Here is a 27225-nt window from a genome sequence, read left to right as displayed (position 1 = left end):
CTAAAAAATGAGAGCACTCATGGTACACCCGGGTGTACCATGAGCATGGTACACCCAGGTATTTTTGTAATAAATTAGAACCTCAGGGGCACGTTTGTAATTTCGCGTACTCTCTTTCCTCTTCCTCTTCTGCGTGCTTTCACTGAATTTTTTCCGGCGACGCTGTCGGACCTGCCGCTGCTCATTTCCGACGGGGTGTGCGACAACGACTGACCGTTTGTTCGTCATTTTTGTCGTCGTTGTTGTTTCAGGGCTCATTTCTCTCAATTCTTTCTCTCTCTTCTTTCTCGCCGGAAACATAGAAATCAAAACTTCCACGATCTGAAATTCGCGAGATGATGATGATGAGGCGACTGAAATTCCATGATTTGAAAGTCGACAGATCTGAAATTCGCGAAACAAAAAGAAACGAGTTGAAATTCGTCGATTTGTTTAATTTCTCATTGTTCGTTTGTGCTGTTCTTGTTGTTTTGCTCATTGTTGTTCATTTTTTCAATTGATCTGCTGTTGTTCTATTCTTGTTGTTTCAATAGTTCTCTCTCTTCTCCTTCCTTCCAAACATAACAATGACAAAGTTTCCAGATCTAAAATTTGCGAAAAAAAAGAAGAAATTCCCAGATCTGAAATTGAGGAAGAAGATGATGAGCAAATGACCAAGTTTGCTCGTTTGGGTAAAAGTGTGCTCATTTTCTTAAATGAGTAAAAATGCTTACTCATTTTGCTCACTTGCTCATTTTACTCATTTCCTCATTTTACTCATTTGCTCATTTGCTCATTTGCTCATTTTGTTCGTTTGCTCATTTTGCTTATTTGCTGAAAATAACCTTGGGTGTACCATGCTCATGGTACACCCAGGTATATTATAAAGATTCTCCTAAAAAATTATAATATTAGAAATCATAAATAAATTTAATAAAATTTCTATTTTGTTCATAGAATTTAACTTTCAAAGTAAAAAAAAAAAAAAAAGAATGGTGAAAGACTTAAGTGACAGAAACTAAACCAATCAAATTTTGCAACTAAAAACAATTATATTTCGTATGTCTAATGTTCAAATTTTGACTCTTATGCAAAAAAAAATCGAGTTTCTGTTTAAAAAAAAATTGCATGCAAAAAATTATAGTTTACCACTAGGTGAAGTCTTGCTTGAATTGTACTGTATGCAATATGGTTCTTCCCAAAAAGCACCTATTAACCTGTAACCGTCAGTCACTGTTAAATCATCTCAACCAACCAACTGGCGCAACTCATAAAATTTCCAACTTGAAATAAATATCTTTTCTCCTTCCCATTTTCAGTTAAACCTTCCATTTCCTCTTACTCACTCAGAATTCCCCAACACAAACTAAGATGGGAATTCCAAGTGTTCTAATTTTGGTTGCATTATCATCAATTATCCTACACAATGCTAGTGTTGTCTCTGCTTCTTGCTCTAATAGGCAATGCAAGGTACTTAATTGCATGATACTATATCATACTCCTAAAGCAATCATTTTAAGATTTTCTGCACAAAATTTGCTTTAATCTCAAATTATGCTGTCTATATTATTATATTTTATTTTGCAAAATTGTAATGTTGGTTAATTCTACTTAGTACTGGCTACTGATAGTTGCTGCTATTTGTTTGTTTTATCTATTTGGCAGTTGTTGGAAAGTTGCTCTAGAAATTCAGATTGTGCTGCTGGTTTGTACTGTTCCAAGTGTCAATATCCAAGACCAAGATTCAGTGGATCAAAATGTGTTAGATCAACTGTTACTAATCAGTTCAAACTTGTGGTACTCCACCTTTTCAGTTTTTTCTCAATCCCCTTGCTATATATTACAAAATTTATGATGGTTTAAGGCCTTTTTTTCTTATATTTTTACTAGTATAGGACTATAGGAGAATCAAACAGTAAATTGAGAAATAAAGCTCGAAATTTTAAAACCTGTTACATATGATGATTCGTCTGATAGGCGGTAATAAATGGTGGAAATGATAATGGGTAAATTGGCTAGAATAGCACAACTTTTGGCTCAAGTGCAAGGAACAACACAACCTTAAGCGGGTGCAAAGCGTAGCACAAACTTAAATACGTGGTGCAGAAAATAGCATAAATGGCACCGAAGTACGGAGATTCCACCGGAGCTAGGGAATCTCCGTTTAAGGTTATGTTGTCCCTTGCACTTGAGCCAAAGGTTGTGTTGTTCTAGTCAACTTCCAACTTCAATCTCAAAAAAAAATTGATCTCATCTTTACTCTTCTTCGCTGCTATGCTACTTCCTCATTTTGCGATTGTCTTCCCTATTTGACGCACCATAGATCTTCACATCATCAACAAATTGCATCAGCACCAATAACGAAATGAAGTCGCTAGATTTACTTCTATCATTATTAGTAATTGACGTGTAACAACTGTGGTGGCTGATCTCAATTTCTCGTAGCTCAATTAATATTCATTGTTGATTCACCAAAGACCACTCCACGTGCTATTTGTAAAAGGATTGGTTTGATGAGCGCCTGCTTCGAGGTCGCGCCATGGTCGTTCAAACTTTCTGGAACTCTTTTATTTTGTGGTGAATTAGTACGGAGGGCCTGCTCTTGTGGGCTGGGAGTAATGCGAGGCTGTGGTGGAGATGGTGTGGTGTTGCGGTGTTTGGGGCAGAGGATGACATTGTTGGAGTGGAGGTGGTGTTTGGTGTGGTGAACGAAGATGATGGTGTTGAGGGCGGTGGTGGCGTTGTAGTGCTGTGGGCTAGGGAAGAGAGTGGTGGTGATGTAGTGTGGTGTAGGGTAGATTTAGTGAGATGGAGGTTAAGGAATGGTGTGTTTATTAAAATAAGGGTTGTGCTGTTCCTTGCACTTGAGCCAAAGGTTGTGTTGTTCCTTGCCAATTAACCCTTAAAATAATGGAGATTCCCTAGTTCCGGTGGAATCTCCGTGCTCCGGTGCCATTTATGCTATTTTCTGCATCACGTGTTTTAGTTGGTGCTTTGCTTTGCACCCGTTTAAGGTTGTGTTGTTCCTTGCACTTGAGCCCAAGGTTGTGCTGTTCTAGCCAATTAACCCAATGATAATTTATGGGTTTTTCTAACCTTTGTATCAATTATTACATAGATTTAGCTATTTGTTTTTACATTTGCTCATCAAAACTAATATAAGTATATGGCATATATAGTCATTAATTGATATAATTCTCATAATTGATATCTAAGTAGAAAAGGGAATAGGATCAAATTATCATATATCCAATTGATATCAATAAGGAGAATAATATCCTTACTTTAAAATGTCATATTTTTCGGTTTTGTTGAGCAAAGATACAAATAAATAACTATACCTACGCATTTTGGTGCATAAGTTGGGAAAAACCCTTACTTTGAAGTATATAAATTTTGTTAATGAAGTGCCATGACAACTCCGGCAATCACAAAATATTACCTGCCTGCCAAACAGGCTATGATAATCTATAATTGAATGCTACAAGTTAGATCAAAATTCTCGCGAGTATATCTAATTAGCCTTTTGAATTCGCCAATTCGCCCAAAATGAGCCAAAAATGAACTAAAACCGACCAAAATTTGCTTTTCTCAATTTGCGTGATTAGCAGGGGAATTAGGGAATTAGGTAACACTGGATTCGACGCTACTTCCACCTCAATAACCTTAGTTGGCGTGGTTTGTGGGTCAAGCTAGTTCAATGAGCTTCTGCCTTGAGCCCTTGATAACTTACTGCTGTACACATCTACAAAAATATCATTATATAGAAACTTTTTTTTTTTTGATAAAAGCCATACAATGCATAAAGCAACGATAGCTTATATGAGATTCCGCTAGTATTGAGTTTATTCTAGGGTGGCATCTATGATTCATGGTTGACTTGATCACAAGATAAGTGGCAAATACTATCTTTGTCATATGATCATTTTCTGTTCTTCTTGCGTACAGAATAATTCTCTTCCTTTCAACAAATATGCATTTTTGACAACTCATAACTCCTTCGCTATCGAAGGAGAGGCACACAACACCAAAGCTCCTAGAGTAACCTTCAGAAATCAAGAAGATAGCATCACAGAACAGCTACATGTGAGCCTTTTTTGCCTCCTTTTTCTTTAGTAATGTTTTAGTTTGTTGTTGTCTGTAGTCTGTAGAACAAAGATAAATGTTTAATCTTCTGTGCAGAATGGTGTTCGAGCATTGATGCTGGATACGTATGACTACAGAGGAGATGTTTGGTTGTGTCATTCTTTTAAAGGCAAATGCCACTCCTACACTGCATTTGTAAGAACTAATTAAGCTACATTTTTCACTCATTATACTTTAAATTTAGGATATTGCCTTAACAAACTTATTCGAAGGGGTTAAATGCAGTCTTGAACAATATTTATGATATAGGGCATTATCAACAAAATTTCCTGAGCCAATGTTGTTTTGAAATTGTGGTATAATTTTCTTTTCGTGGTTGTAGGAACGTGCCATCGATACATTTAAGGAGATAGAAGCATTCATGGCATCAAATCCATCAGAAATTATAACACTAATCTTAGAAGATTATGTGAAGACTCCAAAGGGTTTGACAAATCTTTTCAAGGCATCAGGCTTGATGAAGTACTGGTTCCCTGTATCAAGCATGCCTAAAAATGGCGAAAACTGGCCCTTGGTTAAGCATATGATTGCTAAGAATCAACGGCTTGTTGTATTCACATCTGATAGGACTAAGCAGCAAAGTGAGGGAATTGCTTACCAGTGGAAGTACATGGTTGAAAATCAATGTGAGGATATGATTTCAAATTCCCTTTGCTTCATCATGAATCTAAAACCATTACTATATAATCTGATTCGAAAGAAATTATATCCGTTGCCCTTTTTTGGGGAAAGTTTGAGAATTTGTTATAAAGTTCAAGCAAAATATCAAAAAATGGGGTTCCAGATGCCAGAAGAAACCCTTGTAAATTGAGTGAACTTTATGATTTTCCTTTAAATGAACTCCTTTGCAGATGGAAGTAAAGGAATGGAACCAGGAAGTTGTCCTAAGCGTAATGAGTCATCTCCGATGAATGATCGCACCAAATCATTGGTATTAGTGAATCATTTTAAGACGGTTCCTGTGAAGCTAACAGCATGCGAACACAACTCAAGAGAACTGATTGAGATGCTAAAAACTTGTTATGCTGCTGCTGGTAACCGCTGGGCTAACTTTGTTGCTGTTGATTTTTACAAGGTAACTTAAGATAAGCTCAGTTATATAATCCAGATTATGAGATGTAAATATATTTAGTTTATGTCATTCAATGGTATGACTATTACAAACATTAACAGAGGAGTGCTGGAGGAGGGGCATTTGAAGCAGTCGATACCCTGAATGGAGAGCTGCTCTGTGGTTCCAATGACATTCATGCATGCATGGTAATATGACACATCATTAAAGGAGTATATTAAACGCAACGCTTAGATCCTACACTTGTGAGCATGATTTTTTCATTAGATGCTAATGCTCAAGTTGCATGTGTATTTCATTACAATTACACATCTACATTATATAAACAAAGGGCATCATATAAAGAACATACATATCTTTTAAAAAAAAATTATGCTAAAGAACATCCATGTACATTGATAAAAAAATGCAAGTGGAATGGAAAGAACATGCAATTAAGAGCATGATGCACATGTATGTAGGATCTAATTTGCACATTGAGTGGCTTTGAGGATTACAAACTTACCCATCTCTCGTCTTTTGTTTGGCAGAGGAAATAGTGAAGGTGAACATGGCCACGTAAAGTATCTGATGCTTGCTTTCATTCAATTGAGATGATTAGAGACATGCTTTGGATCCTTAATTGATCCTGTGAGGGTTTTTCTAGGCTTTGATGCCAACTGCTAACTTAAGTTTTAGTATGTGTTTTGACAAGGTATCTACTGTGTAACCGTTACTCGACTGGCAAAAAGGCCTTTTCCTCCACACAGGAATTTGTATTTTTTGTGATATATTTTTGAACCAAAGACATAACAAGTAATTTACACTCTGCAAGATCTGCAGACTTCCACAAATTTCTGCCTCTAGTCAACTTTATATAGCGAAACACATAGTGATGGATGCTCACTGATGCATATATTGCCGAGGCCGGTATATGTCATATCAGTCACATTTACAAAGGAAGAATTCTTAAGATAGAAGAATTTACATCATAATATGTTACCCTGCATCTAAAGCACAGGATACTATAATTGTGAATTATCTGCTTTTAGCACAACAAAAATGTATTGGATTCATTGAAACTTGGTATCTTGCGCTTTACATCGAAAAACTGACACTGGAATCAAAATTTGTTTGACACGTCTCCGTCTTTTGCTTCAGAAAAGTACCAATTTAAGCTGGCTAGCTATTGCCTATTTGTATGGAGTCTCTGTCCCTTCTTTCTTAGGCTGCAAAAAACCCAGCAGTGTTTGAAATTGATGCAGTCCTGGTTGGCAGTTGAAATCAAGCAGCAATGTTAGGTAAACCTCTGACCATGGACAGCCATCACTGGGTTGTTGTGCACCATCAGTCAGGACAGAAGAACTGACTGTACAGATATATACTCATATTGCAAAATGAACACATTTGTAGAATGTAGAAAACTGCTGTCAGAGATTGTAGATGTTGCACTTTACCAGATCTCAAGTATGGAGATAAATGCACAGCTGACCGCCATCCCCGGCTATAGCCACAGCAGAAGAAGTTAAATCATCAGTAGCAATATGTGAGACCCCATTGCCTGAAAGAGAGAAAACGAGTACCAAAATAAGTCATCCAGGAAAGAATGCAAGGTTAACAAATGTACAGAACAGAGCAGCAACAAAGATAAATACTTCATAGAACCTTGTCTAGCTATTCTGTAAGGAATTCAGAGGTTCCTAAAAATTTCAAGTGACTAAAATGTCAACTTAAATGTTTCTAATTTATGAATTTAATTAGTATCAACTGGTGCACAACAATTTAATAACATATTGTCACTAATGCAGTAACATAACAGTATATAACAGATGCCATAATGTGATTCAGAAACACATGTTATGAAACAGCATTTCACAGAGTGGCAAGTTGGAACACCCCTTTGTAGAATGGCCTTTACATAAAGATCTTAATTGAATTCCCGTTGCCCTAGGCCATATCCGATAGGATTTCGATTACCCTCAAATTTGCTCGAATAGAGATGGTCTTCCCTCCATGCCCTGTTGGACATCAACCCACAAGATACAAGTATCAGGCTCCTCTACTTTACCTACGGTCAAGACGTCACAGGGTCTTATACTCGGCCGTAATCAATACTTAGCAATAAAATATCACAAAAATCTGATTCACCACATTTTTTGCTATGGTTTTTCTTAACTACAAAGACATAAAAAGGAGAAAACAAAAAGGACAAGCCGGACTCAGCAACCTTGGAAAGCTACCATATTGATCCAACTAATTTTCACTAGTACAGCACTTGTTATGTAGAGTTCTGCCTTGCGATAATTAGAACTTCCATATTCAACTCACAAGATCACATACCAATTTGACAAGATCATATAATTAAACCTTAGTGTGTAAGCTTGTTTGCATCATGTGTGGGTCTCTTTGTGTTACATATGAAGTCCCTTTTCACTATGAACTATGAAGTAGGAAGGTGCTAAGGCCCAATACAAGCCTCCTTTATTGTACACGTATCACAGGAAGAAAAGGAAGAATGAAGCTTCTAGAAGGTGATAAGCTATATGGTTATGTTACTGCACTTATCATCAAGGGGGGAAGAATCTGTTAGAAAGTTGTTATGGCTTGAAGACATCTGGCTAGAGGACACCTCAGCACTAGATCTTTGTAATAAATAGCCAGTAGGCAGTAGAGTATTTTCTTATGCAAATATTAAGTGAGAAAAGATATGAGTGGGAGAAACCTTACTATCTGGTGACTAAAATTAGTGTGCAATCTTTCTGATTTTGTGAGCTAACCTGAGGGTTATTTAGCAGTTGGTATCAGAGCAGATTACGGTTTAGATCTTGGAAGTGATGGTGAGCAACATGCAGAGGATTGAACAACTGGAACAGGGGATGGCGGGGCTTCGATCTCCCAGGAAATCCAATCAGCGATGAGTAGTGCTATGTTGGTATTCCAACAAACTCTCTCTACACAGATTGCTGAAAGCATGGAGAAGGCGACCCAAAAGATGGGAGAGGAATTCGTTTCACTTTCTGACCGTCTGGAGGGAAGGGTTTCCAGGGCCAGGGCTGACCATGAAACCATGATCGCCACGGGTCGGCGCCAGCAAGAGAGTTTCCAGGCGGAGGTTCGGGCTGCCCCGGAGGTGAGACAAACCGAGGAGGAGATTCCCGAATCTTCTCACGCTGGAGAAAGGCGAGGAAGGGGAAGAGGGAATCGAGGTGAACCGGAGCAAGAAAATGAGTTGGAGCGTCGTTATGACGACGAGGAGGGTGTTGGGTTTGGCGGTGGCTACCGCGGCGGAGGATGGCGAGCTAAGAAACTAGATCTACCGCTTTTTAATGGCTTGAACCCCGATGGATGGATAATCCGGGCTGAGCGGTTTTTCAGTTTCTACTACCTGACGGAGTTAGAGCGGGTGGAGGCGGCGGTAGTATCGCTCGAAGGTGATGCGCTTCTCTGGTACTAATGGGAGCATAGGCGGCGCCCGATACGACACTAGGAAGAAATGAAGGGGTTATTGTTGAGGGAATTTCGGCCAACTGCCGCGGGTTCACTTCATGAGCAGTGGTTGGACCACCGGCAGCTAGGGATTGTGGAGGAGTACCGGCGAAAGTTCATTGAGCTTATCGCACCGTTGGACGGAATTCCAGAGGAAGTGGCATTGGGCAAATTCATTAGTGGGTTGAGTGAGAGTATTAAGGCTGAACTATGGGTCAATGGGCCCAGGACACTTGAAATGGATCAATCCTTGAAAATTGAGAACAGACAAAAGTCCATAGGCTGGACTTATTCTGGGCCTAGGAGAAACACAGGATCCAACAGCCACCAGAATTCCACCCTCCATTTTAAATCCAACCCCCCACAAATAACCCAATCCGTAGCCTCAAAAACTTTCTCACCTACTTTTCAAACCCAAACCAGCCATAATGAAGCCATCCCCATAGCCAAACCCATTTGAGAGATTAAAAGGATAAGTGACAAGGAACTACAGTACAAAAGGGAGAGAGGACTCCGTTTTAAATGTGATGTTAAATGGCACGTGGGCCATCGTTGTGCAAGGAAGGAACTGTTCACTCAGGATGGTGAAGACTGAGTATATTGAAAATGCAGAGCCATTGTACCTCACCCACTATGACCCAGCCACCACCACAAATACACCCCCACCCCCACCTGAAAACCCCCAGCAAGAAATTTCCCTAAACTCAGTCATGGGAATTTCAAGCCCCAAGATCCTTAAACTAGAAGGAACGATACATGGGGAGAGGGTAGTGATCATGGTCGATCCCGAAGAAACCCACAACTTCATCACACCTGAAACCATCCAGAGGCTTAATATTCCCATCTCACCCCTCTAAGACCTTTGGGGTGTCCTTGGAAACCGGAGCTGCCGTACAAGGTGAAGGAGAATGTAAGAAAGTGACGTTGGTGATGCAAGGGGTTCAGGTGATTGAGGATTTCTTGCCCTTACCTTTAGGGAACTCCGATCTCATTCTCAGAATTTAGTGGTTGGAAAAATTGGGAACGATGACCACAAATTGGAAGACTCAAACCATCTCTTTCAAGCACGGCATTGATACGGTCACCTTGAAGGGGGACCCGTCATTAAGCAGAGCTCGCATCTCTCTTAAGGCGATGCTACGAACCATCAGGAAGGAGAAAGGAGGAATTCTGGTGGAGTTAAATCAAATGGAGCAAGCTTCGGCGCTGCAAGAGCAGGACATAACGTGCCCAGATTGCCCAGAAGAGTTGTTACCAATACTGTTGACATATGAACAAGTATTCCACATGCCTTCTGGTTTACCTCCCTTACGCAATCATGAGCATGTTATCACCCTGAAACACGACACATACCCCATTAGTGTTCGGCCATACAAGTACCCACAAGTTCAAAAAGATGAAATAGAGGCTTTGATTAAAGACATGTTGCTGGCAGGAATCATTCAAGCCTCTCACAGTGCATATTCTAGCCCCGTACTCTTAGTTAAGAAAAAAGACGGGTCATGGCGTTTTTGCGTTGATTACAGGGGCATTAAATAAAGCCATAGTGCCTGATAAATATCCTATTCCCGTGATCGATGAGCTTTTAGATGAGCTACATTGAGCCACCGTGTTCTCAAAACTAGACCTCAAATCGGGGTATGTATGCGACACGAAGATATTCCTAAGACTGCCTTCCGCACTCACGAAGGGCACTATGAATTTTTGATTATGCCTTTCGGCTTAACCAATGCACCTGCTACTTTTCAAGGCCTTATGAATGAGGTATTTCGCCCTTATCTTAGGCGTTTTGTGCGGGTCTTTTTCGATGATATTCTCATCTACAGTGAGAATGTGCAGCATCATGTTGATCACATGAATACTATTCTTGGGGTGTTAACTGCCCACCAGCTCTATGCAAACAAGAAGAAATGTGAATTTGGCAAGTCTGAGGTAGCATATATTGGGCATGTGATTTCTGAAAAAGGAGTAGCGATGGATCAAAGTATAATACAAGCCATGTTGGATTGGCCGGAACCAAGGTCGTTGCGGGAGTTAAGAGGCTTCCTGGGCCTTACCGTTATTACGATAAGTTTGTGCAAGGCTATGCTAGATGCAGCAGCTCTAAGAAGGACAAATTTGGTAACACCTCGAAAAGGCCCTCACCGAGGCTCCTATACTTGCTATGCCTAACTTTCAATTGCCTTTTGTGGTGGAGGCAGATGCGTGTGGATACGGGGGATACGGCTGGGGGCAGTCTTGCTCCAAGAAAGTAACCCTATAGCATATTTCAGCAAGACACTGGGGGTACGAGCCATGAGTAAATCCATATATGAAAAAGAACTCATGGCGATGGTCCTTGCGGTGCAAAAGTGGCGACATTATCTTATGGGCAAGCATTTCATCATTCACTCTGATCAAGGCCACAATATAAAAATGGGTGGGGAAGCTACTAGTGTTTGATTTTACGATTAAATACAAACCGGGACCCTGTAACAAGGTGGCTGATGCCTTGTCCAGGGGGTTCCCTCCTCACTCTGAATTTGGTTCCTTGGTAACTACTCATGGCATAGATTGGGCTGATGTACACAAGCACATTCAACAAGACCCTTGGATACAACAACTCACCACTGACATCCTTGTGGGCAGCAACACTCTGAAGGGTTTTACGGTTGACTAAGGCCTGCTCAAGTATAAAAATAGGTTGGTGTTACCTAAGGGGCTGGACATCATTCCGCTCCTCCACCAGGAATATCACACTTCACCTATTGGAGGGCATTCGGGAGTTCACAAAACTTATCACCGGTTAAGGGCTGAATGGTTTTGGAGGGGTATGAGAAGGGATGTGGAAACCTTGGTCCAATCATGTGCTATCTGCCAACAACAGAAGACTTCTACGCTGAGCCCTGGGTTATTGCAGCCCCTCCCCATTCCCAACCAGATTTGGGAGGACATCTCCATGGATTTCGTCGAAGGCCTACCTAAATCTTTGAGTATGGATTCCATTATGGTGGTAGTGGACAGGTTGTCCAAATATGGTCATTTCATCGCCCTCAAGCACCCCTTCTCCGCCCAAAGATTGGCAAAGACTTTCATCAAAGAAGTAGTGCGCCTGCACGAGTTTCCCTCTACCATTGTGTCCAACCGTGATAAGGTTTTCATGAGCGTCTTCTGGAAAGAGCTCTTCAGGTTACAAGGCACTCAGCTTAATAAAAGCACGTCATACCACCCCCAATCCGATGGCAGGTAGTTAACAAGTCTTTGGAGGCATATTTGCGTTGCTTCATTCAGGAAAACCCACGAGCTGGGCAGCTTGGTTACCATGGGCAGAGTACTGGTATAATACCTCTTGGCATTCCTCTCTTAATTGCACTCCCTTCAAGGCGGTCTATGGGCGGGATCCCCCTCCTCTGTATAGATGTGAGAAAGGTAGTAATGTTGTTAGCACTCTCAAAGAGCAACTTCTGGACCGGGACTACATCCTGGATGAGTTAAAATTTGAGCTCCTCCGAGCTCAGCACAGTATGAAGATTCAAGAGAATCAAAAGAGAAGGGATGTGCACTTCAACACCGGGGATATGGTTTATCTCAAATTACAGCCTTATCGCCAAATCTCGTTGGCTAAGAAGCCTTATGACAAACTGGTTCCAAGATTTTATATCCCCTATAAGGTGTTAGCCAAAATAGGTGTTGTTGCCTATAAACTGGAGCTCCCTTCACACGCCAAAATTCATCCCGTGTTTCATGTGTCACAACTAGAGGTGGTTATTGGACAGGGTAGCCTAATGGTTAAAGGGTTAGAGTCAATTTTACAGGGCTTTATTGGACAGGGTTTTATTGGACAGGGTCATTATTGGATAGGGTCATTATAGGGTCAACAAAGAAACTCAATAATTTTAAAAAATAAAATAAGTTTTGTAAAAACAATTACATATTCGGATTCGCGTTCATTTATACTTACTTTTGGCTCTTTTTGTTCCTTGTTTTTCTTGCTCGTTTACCGACCCGTCCATTATCGGCCCACTATAAGCCCTCCACCCATTTGGCCCGACCCGCTACCGACCCTCTATGAGGCGACCCTCTGATGACCCGACCCGCTTCCGACCCGCACTGACCCTGACCCGACCCGTCCAATAACCAGGTCTAGTCACAACTGAAACAAGTTGTTGGCAATCACCCCATTTGTCCCACCATACCTGTCCAACTCTCTGCTGACTTCACTCTGGATGTGGAGCCACAAGCTATATTGGGTGTCAAGACAATCACCAACAACCCATCTACAATCTCACAAGTCTTGGTTCAATGGAAAGACTTACCTCTTTTTGATGCTACTTGGGAAGATGCTCAGTCTCTACACTTGCGCTTTCCATCTTTCCACCTTGAGGACAAGGTGGCAGTTTGGCTGGGGGGTAATGCTAAGGCCCAATACAAGCCTCCTTTATTGTACACGTATCACAAGAAGAAAAGGAAGAATGAAGCTTCTAGAAGGTGATAAGCTATATGGTTATGTTACTGCACTTATCATCAAGGGGGGAGGAATCTGTTAGAAAGTTGTTATGGCTTGAGGACACCTGGCTAGAGGACACCTCAGCACTAGATCTTTGTAATAAATAGCCAGTAGGCAGTAGAGTATTTTCTTATGCAAATATTAAGTGAGAAAAGATCTGAGTGGGAGAAACCTTACCTCTCGAAGAGTAAGGAGTTGTAATTCTTGGTTACTCTGATCAAGTAATACAGCTTACTATCGGGTGACTAAAATTAGTGTGCAATCTTTCTGATTTTGTGAGCTAACCTGAGGGTTATTTAGCAGAAGGCAGAAAGATGCATTTCTAATTCAACTGGCAGGTACAAGCTAGATGGTGGAACAGCATAAGCTAAGCTCGAGGCATCAATAGTGACTAAAGGCTATATCCATAAAGAACAGGATGCACGTAGTGAAGTTCCAAATGAACTTAACATGACATTGTATTGCTTCCAAAATATGAACTTGCAGTCAATCAGCTGCCCAAAACTGTAGGTAATAATTTGGCTCATTCTTATCCAGTTACCTTGTGTTGCATTAAAAGGTCACTGACCCAGGTTCATCGACACGAGACGTAGAAAGCTTATAATATATTACACTTTTTGTATTGACATCAGTTTCCAAGAATTCCAGGGGAAAACCCTGATCACTCAGCTAGGGATAGAATAGAGATGGACTTGATGATTCATCAGGACAGAGTAGACATCTGAGTATCTGACACTATATAGCACATTGCGAACAGCAATTTCAGGAGAAGCTTTAATTTAAACATAAGTGGAGCTAATGCTACAATCACATCAACATTGCACCACGATTCATATGTATAAATGTATCACTTTGAAGAGTACTGCTTTCTGTTACAACCATACCTTCCAGGTCTTGTGAGGCTTCAAGTTTGCTTCCTGAGGCCAGCTCCCAAGCATACACTTGTCCTTCACGGGTACCAATAATTCCAGTGCCAGATGATGTACCGATTGCCGTAGTGCTGAAACACAATCAAGACCAAAGATTTTCAAATGGGACTTGATTGTCTGTAAAGGATAAGGTTCAATGATGATGTTTGCTATTTTCTTCTTATTTCAGTGTTACTAGAAGTTGTGCTGCTATCAGAACTCTTTCAGCTCAAAATGGGCAGGAGGCTAAAATAATGGTAGGTCCAGGACTCAGTCTGAGAATTCAAGTTCAGTGGCATTTGTACAACGCCAAAGCAACATATCAAATTAAGTATAATACTACCACTATACTTATTAAACCATAAGAGTACCTTGAATAAAGGGTACCTCCCAAGATCACTTTTCCTTTAATCAACAAACCAAGTCTCCAACATCCATCCGAGTTCAGGTAATTGCTCGAGTAACAAGCAGATTGAGCATGAGAATCTGATGAAGTAAAGATAAGAAGCCAAACAGCAACATCCTCCCCTTCTATTGGGCAAAAGTTGTTAGCTTCACTGATCCTTGAGAACCATGACAAAGTAGCTTCCTCAAGTTTCCTTGTACATTCCTCCATGAAGTCATGTGATAGGCCTTTACTTAGCCAACTAAACAAACTTACTGGTAGGAAATCAAAAACTGAACTTGCGGGAGCTGAAAATCGTGATATAACAGTGCGCTTGATTATGTTCCTTGCAAAATCAAAAAACAAGAACTTAAAAAAACGAAAAATCAAATTTATGTGCTGAATGGTGTTTTCAGCTTGTGGCTGAATAGATAAGTATTTGACACGTGATATAATGAAATTTGATGTTTAGTGGAAAAAGCTGGATACCACAAACTAAATTCTCCATAACCATTATGCCCAATCACCATAGAAGTCGATTTAGGAATTCTCTTCAACTCTACAACGCGAGAAGATAGGTAGTCATAGCTTGGTATAACATATTCCTCTGTTTGTACACTGCAAGTGATTCGAAACAACAAGTGGCAATTACTTAATCATTACTCGTCGCATCCCGGTCGAAAAGATGACATAATTTGAAAAGGTGTGATAGACAGACGCAACTTTTACAATTGCTAACAACTATTTTATTCAATAGAACAGTGGCTGTTGAAACTTGAATTTAGATGCAGTTATACAACTGATATTTACTGCAGTATACACAAACACAAAGGCTTTAAACATAAAAAATTATGTTCAAACCTTTCATGTTTCTAACTAATCCAGCTTACACCTAAGGGGAGAAGACTACTAAATCGGAACTTAAATGCAGAGAGATTTTCTTAAATGCAATAGTTAAAAATCTAAAAGGGTAAATAACGAATTTAAATGCAGATAGATAGAGACTCAAGCTAGGTTCAATCTTAACCTAAGCCTAGGTTTGAGCCAGCAACAATTCAAAGAGTTTCTTTTCTTTCTTTTTTTGAAAGAAATGCAAAGAGTTTCTTCATCTAAGTGAATTTGGCTTATGCTATCCCGAAAATAAATCTGAAAGTATGAATCCTAGATTTAATGATTTTCCAGCAGAACAAGGTAGATGAGAAGATTCACCTCCAGGTTGAATTCATAATCCAAATGTAGATTCTTCCACTCTCATCCACAGCAATCAAATGCTCAGGTTCACAAACTAATACACAATGAATAGGAAACATAGATTTTAGCTTCACCACAAGGGAGACGTAGCCAAGATTGACTTGTACAATCTTTACAGCATTCTCCTCAAAACAGCAAGATTCACATTGCCGACACAGACAATGTAGATTCTTCTCCCTGGACAAATGTAGCTTGAATTAGATTGATATCTCTTAACAATCTAACAGGGGAGAAGTTTAGGAAAGGATTAAGAACCTGCAATATGGTATCCTAATGGAATCTGCCAAAACCAGACCTCTGGCATCTGGTGTAAACTGCAATCCAGATTTATCAACTGCAATCTAATAAAGATGACGGAGGAAAAGGCCAACTAAGTCTGCTAGCTCATAGTAATAGAAAAAATTTGAATGGTTGATACATGTTTGATTACTTACTTCACGACCAAATTCATCCTTCAAGATAGGCAAGCTCATTGATGTATGACCAACCATATAGGGAGTCCCTAAACAAGGTTCTTTAGTAGATAGCTCGTAGAGAAACAAATCCCTCGCTCTTTCTTCCAGAAGACCACATGACACACAAATAAAGATCGATTGGGGTTTTCTTGTCAACATTACTGATGAAATTCGCTTTAGATGAGAGTAACATCCAATAAGCTTCATGACTCCTATCGCATCATTCAACTCATGTTTCTCCAAACAACTTGCATGGACTTCCGCTTCATCTTCCTTGTTATTGGACGTACAATTTTGAGAAGTACCTCTTTCCTGGTGCGGTGACAGATACACTGAGTCAAAGTCTTGTTGTTCAATCTTACCCTTGGCAACATAGGCCTCAGGATATCTGACGTGGAAATTGCGGCCATCAATATATTGCATATCATTGTTATTCAAGGTAAAATTCAATGCGAGGTCTTCCACATTATCATTCTGCATAATAGAAATTTGACCTTCAGGCCTTCCTGCGGTGAATGAAGCTTTGCTGCTGTCGCTATCACCAAATGCACTAACTAGGAAAGAATTAGGTGATACCAAATTTCTAGACCTGTGATGCATTTCAGGAACACAATCCTCCCCATATTCCCTGCAAGTTATGCTCTCTGACAGAGGAGCACCGTATTTGTCCATCTTTGACAGTGTATTTGGAGGAGAAGATTGTTTTTTTCCAGGTATTGGAATAAACCCATGCCCTGTAAAAAAAGTGCTCATCTTATCTATGCTCATAATGATTAGATCAGCATAACAGTTTGTTGAAGATAATTTATGAACGTTAAAACTTTGTGACTTTGACCGACTTTATTGCACCAAATATATAAGCTTAGGGATAGAACACTGAATAAGTTGGAACTGTCATGAGTACACGGATTCACCTTTTAAACAACAAAAAGAATGGGTGCGATTGGGGAAGTTAATTACCTTTGCACTCAGGCATAATGTCTTGATCTGTGTTCTTGGAGGAATTCTCAATGGGTTTAGAATTGCCATCGGCAATTAAGCACTGATCTTCTGATTTGGCAAGAAGGCCTAGTGGAACAGATGATGGGAAGGGTAAAGCAGAATGCAGAGCAGAAACACAAACATTCTGAGGCATCCCGTCGAAAATTTTGTCCAGTTCTTCACGAGGGAAGATTTTTTTGACTCCAGTGGTCTCATTTAGATAGGAGGACGACTCAGTTGCATCAAGCACAGAAGGAGACCCTTTTCTGTCAGGAGGTTCATGATTCTCTTTCTGCAAAGTGGCTGGAACTGCTTCAGTATTATCAGAAGATGGTGGCAGTTCATTGACTACATGATCTTCATATTGGTCATTATCCAAACTGTCTGGAACGACGTATCTGACATTTTCCATCTTTGATGCGCTCGAATCAACAAAATCACTTGCAAGATGTGACTTTATTTGTCCATCTGAGCCAGAACAAGCAAGTACTCTAGCTGCAAAAAAAAACAGTTGTTGTCACTTACCAAAGAGAAGATATACACTAGGTCCAGTTGATTCAAATGCATTCAACTATTCAATAAGAGAAGCAGGAAATCAATAAGATCACACAATAAGGAGCTTAATTTTATTTAAATAATTATTAAAAAAACTCTATACCAGGAGGTTCGACATCAGCAGATGGGATGGCTTCAATTAGATTATGTTCTGGTTTTGGTGCACCAGAAAAATCTTTATGGAGTTCGTTTCTTCTCCTCCTTTTTCGTGATGAATATTTAAGGAGAGGAATTGCTCGTGGAAGAAGAACTTTCATCATTGACTTAGTTATATCCTCATCAAAAGAATCAAAATCGCTCTTTTCTGAATTGCCATTCAAGTAAAAACTTCCTTCCTCTGAATGAGATCCCGTTATTGTATCCTCAGAATAGACCAAATCAGCAACTAGTTTATTCCTTGCTGTGGCCTGTTCTCCCCCGTGGCTGCCAATATTTGGAGCACAGGTAATTTCTGCATAGAGGCCAGCTGCATTATCAGCAGATAAAACTACTTTAAGAAAAAATGAGTTCAGTTTGACATTTCATCTCTTTTATGTTTTACCCTGCATCCTTGTGACAGCTAATTGAGGGAGGGTCCTTGGGTAGATAGTCAATATCTAATCATAACTTTAACATGTGCACATGTTCATTACAAAGAATCCACAATAACGATCCCACCCAGGCAATTAAACTTGTGTTTCAAGACATCACAGTAACACACACAAAAATTTTACTCGGCAAACAACCTTGACAAATTATCAATACCTTCCTGAGTATCTAAGGTATCAGGGGCATAAAGATCACCATGATGATTGACCTCAGAATCCCTTAGAAGTGGAGGCTTTGGCTCTAACAAGATAGGTAAAACTTGAACCTTCTGATTTCCTTCTTTGATTGCCACCGGTAGACCAATTCCTTGGACTTCAAGACGCTGTATGTCAAGCTGAGATATATGAAGAGCTTCCTCCTAGTCAAGTAAGCGCGGAAAACTAAATAAACGTCAGAAAAGTTTGATGAGGAATTCGGCAGATAAGTTTTTATATTATCATCAAACATAATCGGGTTACTTAAAATGTCAATGGAAAGGAAAACGAAATAAAGCAGATAAAAGACATTGATTCACTTTTAAAATTACAAATTTCCAGTAAATGATTTCAAAGAGACAACTGCTTACAGGTTTTTCTTCTTGAGGCATGTCTACAGCAAGCAAGGACGCTGACACGCATGTTTCCATACTAGGAAGCTCACTCTGCACTTGTATACAACAAGGATCTGATTTTGGATCAACAGGGAATTCATGAGACTTCACGGGCAACCCATGAGCTGATAACGGAACTGTCGGAACATTTTCTCCAGGCTCTATATTTGGTAAAACTTGCAAAGCTCCTTGAGCTTGGCCATTACTCAAAGCAGAGTATATCAGGGGTTCATCACTATTGGTCTTCCCAGCTGCAGGATCTAAAACTTTGGCATCATCACCTTGATGTGGAGGTGGACATCTTTCATGGCCACTCTCACGAGCTGACTTTATATCATTTCTTCTGCAGGTTCTGCTTCTCTTTCCTGTTACAATAGCTTTCTTAAGAGCTACCCTCAAATCAGGGAGCTCATCTCTCAAAAGGTATCCAACATCATGACCTTTTGAAGAAGCTTCATTGCAGTTGGTAACAACAGAACTTTGATCAGAGGCATCATTTACAGTGGCCACCAACTCCCGGAGTAATCTTTGGACCAATGCATTTTTAAATCCGAAAAGCTGCATAATGTACACAAATAGTGACAAACACAATCAACAAAATATGCAGCAGGGGCATGCTAAACAATGCACTGAACCAATTGCAAGGGGTAAAACTCATAGGAAATCCCATGGTATCTTGAATATTAACAGACATAGTTATAAAAGATTAAGGATTCTAAAAGGTATAAGTATAAATCATTTAACCTGAAATTATATAAGAGTAACTTTCGTTCAGTTAAATTTCTATGAACTAGGACATGATCTTGCTAGCCTGCTTCAGTATGTAAGATGTATAATCACTGACCCCATGTTTGTGTTAATTTCCAAGGCGACTCTCAAGGCATGTAAAAGATCTCGCTACACAATAAAATTAAAGGAACCTTAATAGTCAAATTACCCAAAAAGTAAGTTTTTTTGATCTGTTAGCTTTCATATGTGTTAATACAAAGAGCTGTAAGAGGAGACGCCAAAAGAATCTACAAAGACATTCTTCGAATTGAACTCTCCAAGAAAGAGCAAGACTCTAAGAAAGACACCATCATTTATCTGATATTGTACTTCTCAAGGATGGATTCCAAGAAACACTTGCTGATCTTTTAACACAGTTTCCAATATTAGAGCAACACATTAAAGGCATACTTCATATGATAAGTTGCCCTCTTTCTCAAGACACCTCATAGTTGCCTATTTTTCCCCTAATTTGGACCTATTGCATGACCAAGGGGGAAAACAAGTAACATCAAGCTGAAGCATTCCAACCATTTCTCTGAATGCCATAATTGTGCCAAAGAGGACTGTGCTCCAAAAGAAATGAACACAACCATAACTAACAAGACACTTGAGTCAGCATACTCCTAAAGAATAAGTCCTGGTTCTATAGACTAAGACAAAACTCACAAGATGACCTTGCTTCTCTTATTCACTCCAAGGAAATATGTTGCTAATTCTCCAGTACCACACTAATAGTAATGATGAAGGGAGAAAAAACAAGTGGATGGAAGTAGGCAAATATAATTGAATGAACTTAAATTCCGAAATCGAGGTAGCTCTCTTCCAGGTACACCTATCCAGCTGTTCAAACACTTTCTAGTTAATAAGGAACAAAGAGAGCATCTTCGGGCTACCACTTTTTGAAATCCCCTAAGAGAATAGAGGAAAACATAAAGACCAGCCAAGCAGGGACCAGGTAAAGATCAGTGGCAAGAACGTAATTTAGGTTTCACAAAGAACCATATTTCTAAACTCAATTAGTTTATCAGCTGGGGAAAATTATGATGCCAGCAAAGTCCAAGTATGAAAATGATAAATTGATCTGATCGTTTCTACTCAGAGACACTCAACATAACGACATTATTTCTCCTCAAGTGATCATACACCTAAGAACATCCATCATAAAAGTGCAGATAAAAGAATACGAAATATCCTCATGTCTTTGAATCTCCCAATGCGTCAAACTAAGTAGTTAGTAGTCTATTGACAAGAAGCCAAAAACAGGCTTTAGGGAGGCTCAGATCCACCACCTCCACCTACTCCCAAAGCTTATGTTGTCCATCATTATCAAGTATAGCCATAAGCCTTTTCAAAATTCATTTTGAATGTGGCTACTCCAGCATGTCTTCCATCTTACCAGCTACTGAGACGGCATCCAAGATTTGCCTAACCTATCTTGACCTCCCTGCTTTTCCCTTCTTCCAGTAAGTGTGGATTGAGTGCCTCACTTTGATATTTTCTACTTCATGAATTTTATCATGCTACCTGCTGCTCAAACAAAGATCACACAGGACGACAAGAGCAAGTTCCAGGTCTTATTTCAAGGTGATTCTTCAAATCTACACTGTTTGGTCAGGGTTCGGAAATATTACGCTATGGTCACAGATATCTTCAATTTTTCAGGCTTACTTTTAGTTAAGTTATACAGAAGTGTCGCAAGGCCAATCAAATAGACAGGAGTACAGGACTAAGGAGGCAGGGGTAATCCTTTATGCCTTTTATTGTAATAGGGTTTTCACGCGGTTTCTTGGGCCCCAAGGGCCTCCTGGTTGAGTAGAACCCCAACTCTTCCCTCTCACCTCAAAAACACAAAACATACAAATTCAACATAGTTGTAGAAAACTAAGCATCGAGCCTATCAGATAGTACGCTGGCAGAGTCTGTAGAGCAATAACAATTATTATCAGCCTAAAGCTTCTGACTTTAACGGACCCAACTTTTTGCAGAACTGGGGTGATGAGAATAGAAATCATGATCTTACCAACTATTCTCATACAGCCACTTAAATACATAAAGCAAGTCATCCTTGACTGTAACGGGAAGAATGCTGCAACTTTTTCTAGACTAGGATAATTTTGCATTTATAACAAAGAGTCCTCCAACAAACAATAAATTGAAGAGCACCGCGAGCGAATCACACTTTAGTGAAGATAGAGTACACCATTCCACACCCATACATTATGTAAAAGACCCTAGCCTCCATATCCACAAAACCCAAAGAACCAACTAAGCATACCAAATTACAATCTAAAAGATATTTAAGAAACTTGTTTCCTTCTACCCTTCCAAATCCCACGTGAGCTACCTCCAAGCAAACAAAGGCAAAGAAACCTAGTGGACGACCGTAAACCCATAAATCTAGACAGTCTATTGCAAAGACAACTCAACAAGTAGCCACCTCATAAATCCCCCCCCCCCCAAAAAAAGGAGGATGATTCCTTGTATGACAACTCTGTAGGCAAGAAATATGTGCATATCAGGAGGAAATGTATCTAAGACACACAAAATCATCAGCAATGATGTAGCCAATCTGAGCACCTATCCACTAAAGGGTTTTTACGTTCTTTGCAAACTCAGATTTACAAATGCAAAAGGCTAAATAAAAGACGCAAAGTGGCTAACTTAAGGGTCTATAATTGCAGTCATGGGCAACCAAACTCAACTCTCAACTGAAAATAAGTTCAAAAGGGACAAAAACTTCAGATCAAGTGCAAATAAACAGTTTTTCAAGCTGGAAGAACAACCCCATTACTCAAGGTGTTAAAACCCCTTACTCATGGGTATGGATTGGGAATCCACTAGTTCTTTATTCAGTTCACTCAAAAAATGGATTTAAAACCCATTATTTTGAATGGGAGAAGTATGGGATCTCAACCCCTTGGGAAGGATGTATGAGATTTAGGGGCTTTAGTGGGGATGAGAAACTTAGTGAGTATGAGGTTCAATATCCATGTTATCTCAACTAAGCAACTATTTCAAATTTGTTGGTATCATATTCATTCCATTCCTAACAATATGCTTAAATTTGTACATTATTTATATGACGGCGTAAGGAATGATATTTTTTTATTTTAATGTGGATTAAGAACCAGCTGCACTTGGCAAATGGCTAATGTTGTCTCACTTGGCACAATGGTTAATGTGGTTCTTAGCTTTGTGGAGTTTATATAATGTTTTATTGCTTTCCTAAGAACCACACGGTTTTACACGCCTCTTTAAGCATGGGATTTGCTTGTTATGATTTGTTTAGGTAATGTTATATTACCTAGTTTGGGCTTACAATGTGTATTAGTAAATAGTCGGCTATTTCATTTCATTAATTACTTAAATAGTTGTTTTAGTTTCCTAAACTATGTAGAAGACAAAAAGAGGTTAGAAATGTTTACAAAAAAAAGGCAAAATGCCAAGAATAATAATTGGGCAAATATGTATTGAGTCAAAAGAACTCTTGTTGGGATTCACACAGGTTTAATGTCAGTGCCATAAAAATCAAACTCATGAGGCTTGTTACATTGAACTCAAACATGAGCTAACCACAAGCTGCAACATAATAGTTTGAAATCCTAAATGCAAAAATTGATAGATTAAACCATCTTAGGCATCTCTAATCTGAATCCCTAACTGAGCAGATTATATAGGAAAATTACCTCGTATGGAAACAAAGAAGTTTATTAAATTAACAAATGTGCGCTACAATGCTGTGGTTGACAATGGTGTATTCACAAACTTAAAGGGGAAATATGAAAAGCAACCAAGCACTGGGAACATTCTTGACTTCCTCACTACAAAAGGAGCATCTTGCAGTTGTTTACCTAGCCTATATCACTAACAAGTGAAAAATTTAGTGATCAATCTATTAAGACAAATACACCAAACAAAGGACACAAAACAAGGATGAATCCCTTCACCCGTTCCAGTCCAACCATATTAAGGGACAAATACTTATCATCTTTTTAGATTCCCCTGATCACATCAACAAAACAAAATAGAAGAAAGATTTACCTCCACACCGTCAATTTTACCCGAAAATCTCTTCCCGTGCCAAAGCTTGATACGAGAATATTTCTTTTGAAAGCTCTCCCATGCTCTGTCAGGTGTTTCTCCAGAACCAAAGTGTTTGTCATTGGAGGTAATCTACAAGGAAAAACAAAACTATTGAAGGAGATCCCATTTCTCGATTCAGCTATACTAAGAAATAAGTTAGCAAGTGCCAGTGACTTACTTGAAATATGGGACCTTTTGAACCCTCATGGATTTCCATCTTATACATGAGCCCTTTGTGGGTTCGGAGGGCCTTGTAACCAACTGGATAAGGATATCGGTCTTTTCCCTAACAAAGAATTTAGTTCGTGCAGTATGAGATACAGTCACAATAGGAAATACTGTTGCAATGTCATTGATCACAAAAATATATAAATCACTTAAAACTTTTCGATATCCTGCTTACTTGAATTGCTTATGTAATATTCAGATTTGATAAAGTTTACAAGGAAAAATTTAATGTCTCACCACCCGCAAAGTTCTCTACTTAAACACCATCAGAGAACAATACTCGCCGAAAGCATTGTCTATAGAAAATGCCAATGGATAAACTATTATGCTACAACTTCGTCCACATAACACTTACTATAGTGCCAACAACCACCCATATAGTACTTCCTCCGTTTCTAAGCAAGTGTAGCATGTTGACTTCTACACTGTTCATCAATGAACTATGACAACATTCACTAATGTATAAAAAATGATGTTATTACGTAAAGTATTGATGGATTACTTTCAATCTGTACTTCTAGATATCAGCTTTCTATAACTTTTTAAGTATACATAACTGAATTCTCATCTGTAGGTTAAAACTTACAATTTACATGTATCATAAAGACAATCACACAAGCCTATGCACCTTTACATCATATCAATTAAGCTCACTTTCTTACAACACTCAACAAATCCTGTGATTAACTCATAAGGCAGGCTATAACGAATGAGAAAAACATTTCAATGTTGTTTCGTGGTACGAATCCAGAAGGTCCATCATCTGCTGCCAACAGTACCAGCTCAATGTCGCAAACTCAAACTTATCTGAACCGTTTTCATCTATAAACTAATCATCCAACTCACGGACAACAACACAAGTTTCATCAATTAGTTCAATTTACAAAACCTAAAACAGTTCCAAAACTCACTTCCATCAGTTTCAACCTATCAATAAATTATCAATCAACTTCACACAAATACTCCTCAATCACCACCGCCACTTCGAACACTTCGCTAACGTAATACCGTATACTAAAAATCAGAACAACCTTCAATTCCTGCACACTGCAGATATTGCATGATTAAATCTCCCAAATTAGGTCCAATCCATCACATTCTTCTTCCTGGAGCAACAACGCCTTAAACCGACTAAAACACACAAATAATAATACAACTATATAATATATCTAGCAATAGTTTTATCACGATGCCTGATTATCGCACATCTTATGTCTACAATCGAATTCGATAAGCTACTTTTTTTCAGATTTTACTCGGCGAATATATAGATTAATTTTGGCAATCCAAAAATTAGTTTAATTGAAGTACTGATAAAGAAGGAGAGAGAAAGAGGAACAAACCCTAGAGGAGCTCCAGTACTTCTTGTCCCAATTAGTTCCGGAAAAGAGAGCTCCAATGGACAGAATCTCTAGGCCGTCTGATTTCGATTCGTCCTCTGATTTCGCCATTGAAATCGCATTCATCCACAATTTTCAAACAATTGACGAAAAATAGGAGAGAGAAAGATGAGGATTTTGGGAGGAAGGGTTGAGCAGAGAGGAGAGTGACCCAATGTTCTAACTATGGCGGGAAGGCAAAATGTTCTTCCCTCCAAGTGTTCTCTCTTCTTTTTCTAACTTTTTAAGTTTGTTTTTTTTTTTTTTTTTTTTTGTTGCAATAGTAGCATTAGCAAGGATATACATAAGACTTTTTTCGGTTAATTTCAGTTTAATTAATTTTAGTTTAGCTATTATTATTATTATTATTACTAGTTTTGAAGTCCGTGTGTTGCATGGATTATTATGTTTTTTAAAAAAAAAATTGTTAACATTGTTGATTTTTTGTTGCTGTGAAATGAGATTTTTCAAAGCCATTTTGTTTATATAATTTCTCCATTCTTTTTCTATTGCAACAATTATCACCTTGGGTAGTTTTATCTATTAGAACCATTCCACTTTTGTTAAAAAAAATAATTATAATTGACAACATCGTCTTTACTTAATGTTAATAAAACCATCATTAATTACTCAAATTACCTCAAAAAGTTGTGTTTAATTTATTAAGGATTCACGTATCCCCTACTCTAGTTAACCCCTCTATGTTAAACTATCCATAATTTTTATTTTCTTAAAAATCATGCCCAAACCCATTGTTGCAGTAGAAAAAAGACAGAGAAAGTATTTGCCATTATACTTTAATTTTTAGATTTGTTATATAAATTTTTATATTTTTAATGTTCGATTAAATATGCTAGCTAAGTCTAGTATTAAATAAAATATCAATAATTGGTATGACTAACAATAGCTAACACAGTTTTAACATGAAAAATGTCTGAATGATACTTTAAGAAAGTATAAGGTAATAATCTAATAGATGTAGGACCGAAAGAATAGAGAAAAAATATGAGTGTCAGCCACAACTTCAACTTTTAATATGCCACATAAACACTAACGCATATATAATAGAAGATGGAAAAGCAAAAAAAAAAGATCATAATGATGGTATCGTGAATAAAATAACTTAAATATAAAAGTAACCTCTATTAATAATCGAAAATACTATTTAAGAGAAAAAAAAATCTTATCATCAATCATGACCATATCAAAACTTATCAAACTTTCCATTTTTTATAATTTGCTTCCTCGAATAGTCTAAAAACTCGAACCTTGACCTTGATTTCCCAATTAGCTAGTTTTAGTAGAGTTAAGTTCATTGAGAAAATAATAAGAACTGACATATAGATACATGAAAAAGAAAAACATGAATAGTTTGGACCTATTATAAAATGTTATAATCACATATCGTACAATATAGTTATAACTATTACTATATTTATCTTGCTAAAAGAAAGACTAAAGAATATCTTACCCATCATTTAGTTAAATATATTTTCATGAATTGTAAAACTATATTGTAAATGGATCTTATTTTGAAGTATATTTCAAGCACTCTCAAAACGTAAAAAATTATAATGTTTTGAATTACTCCCTCCGTTTCCTAAAGATCTTCCCACTTACTGTTCCTACAGATACCAAGGAAAATCAAGTTGTGTGGGGTATGGTGTGAGTAAAGTAGGAGAGAGAAAGGGATTAAGATAAATAAACAAATAAAAAGGGGTTAAAGTAGGAGAGAGAAAAGGAGTAAAATTGAATTAATAATGTAATGGTGGACCATATGATAGTGACATGAGAGGGTAAATAGGGAAATTTGTTTTACCAAATAAGGAATAAAGCAAAAGAGGAAAGATCTTTTGGAAACACCCTTAAACGGAAAGAGGGAAGATCTTTAGGAAACGGAGGGA

General features: G+C 38.5%; 2 protein-coding genes across 8 annotated transcripts; one reads left to right on the top strand and one right to left on the bottom strand.

Annotated features, from left to right (window-relative positions):
• Positions 1-1288: 1288 nt before the first annotated feature.
• LOC104895766 (PI-PLC X domain-containing protein At5g67130) lies at positions 1289-6030 on the top strand. Its single transcript, XM_010682355.3, has 8 exons — positions 1289-1449; positions 1645-1776; positions 3928-4065; positions 4162-4260; positions 4448-4751; positions 4977-5200; positions 5299-5385; positions 5728-6030. Exons 1-8 carry the CDS (start codon positions 1351-1353, stop codon positions 5734-5736), a joined length of 1092 nt encoding a protein of 363 aa, XP_010680657.1. The 5' UTR covers positions 1289-1350; the 3' UTR covers positions 5737-6030.
• A 97-nt stretch (positions 6031-6127) lies between these two features.
• On the bottom strand, positions 6128-25699 carry LOC104895764 (hypothetical protein). 7 transcript variants are annotated; one of them, XR_007274993.2, is made up of 16 exons: positions 25286-25699; positions 23893-24000; positions 23673-23804; positions 18837-19418; positions 18428-18629; positions 17787-18149; positions 17108-17623; positions 16127-16881; positions 15948-16033; positions 15651-15869; positions 14931-15059; positions 14428-14787; positions 14033-14148; positions 9633-9997; positions 6634-6737; positions 6128-6443 (listed from the first exon to the last, which is right to left on the bottom strand). XR_007274993.2 is itself a non-coding variant. In XM_048645905.2 (15 exons), exons 1-14 carry the CDS (start codon positions 25406-25408, stop codon positions 6640-6642), a joined length of 3789 nt encoding a protein of 1262 aa, XP_048501862.1. In that variant the 5' UTR covers positions 25409-25699; the 3' UTR covers positions 6128-6545; positions 6634-6639. The 7 variants fall into 7 exon arrangements, 5 of the variants coding, with proteins under 5 accessions (XP_048501862.1, XP_048501863.1, XP_048501861.1 ...); XR_007274991.2 differs by having other exon boundaries at positions 6128-6737; XM_048645905.2 differs by lacking the exon at positions 9633-9997 and having other exon boundaries at positions 6128-6545.
• Between the last annotated feature and the right edge of the window lie 1526 nt (positions 25700-27225).

Source organism: Beta vulgaris, chromosome 6 (genome assembly GCF_026745355.1).
Source record: "Beta vulgaris subsp. vulgaris cultivar EL10 chromosome 6, EL10.2, whole genome shotgun sequence".
Taxonomy (NCBI): domain Eukaryota; kingdom Viridiplantae; phylum Streptophyta; class Magnoliopsida; order Caryophyllales; family Amaranthaceae; genus Beta; species Beta vulgaris.
The sequence above is the reverse complement of the archived record's forward strand: the minus strand, read 5'-3'. Positions and strand labels throughout refer to the sequence as shown.

Bases quoted from the DNA above. Each gene is read 5' to 3' on its own strand.
- LOC104895766 (XM_010682355.3), top strand. From the start codon at position 1,351: ATGGGAATTCCAAGTGTTCTAATTTTGGTTGCATTATCATCAATTATC. The intron at 4,066-4,161 runs GTGAGCCTTTTT...TCTTCTGTGCAG, and splicing joins GCATCACAGAACAGCTACAT to AATGGTGTTCGAGCATTGAT. The intron at 5,201-5,298 runs GTAACTTAAGAT...AAACATTAACAG, and splicing joins TTGCTGTTGATTTTTACAAG to AGGAGTGCTGGAGGAGGGGC.
- LOC104895764 (XM_048645905.2), bottom strand. From the start codon at position 25,408: ATGAATGCGATTTCAATGGCGAAATCAGAGGACGAATCGAAATCAGAC. The intron at 15,870-15,947 runs GTTCTTAATCCT...ACATTTGTCCAG, and splicing joins ATTAGGATACCATATTGCAG to GGAGAAGAATCTACATTGTC. The intron at 14,788-14,930 runs GTATCCAGCTTT...TGATTTTGCAAG, and splicing joins TATGGAGAATTTAGTTTGTG to GAACATAATCAAGCGCACTG.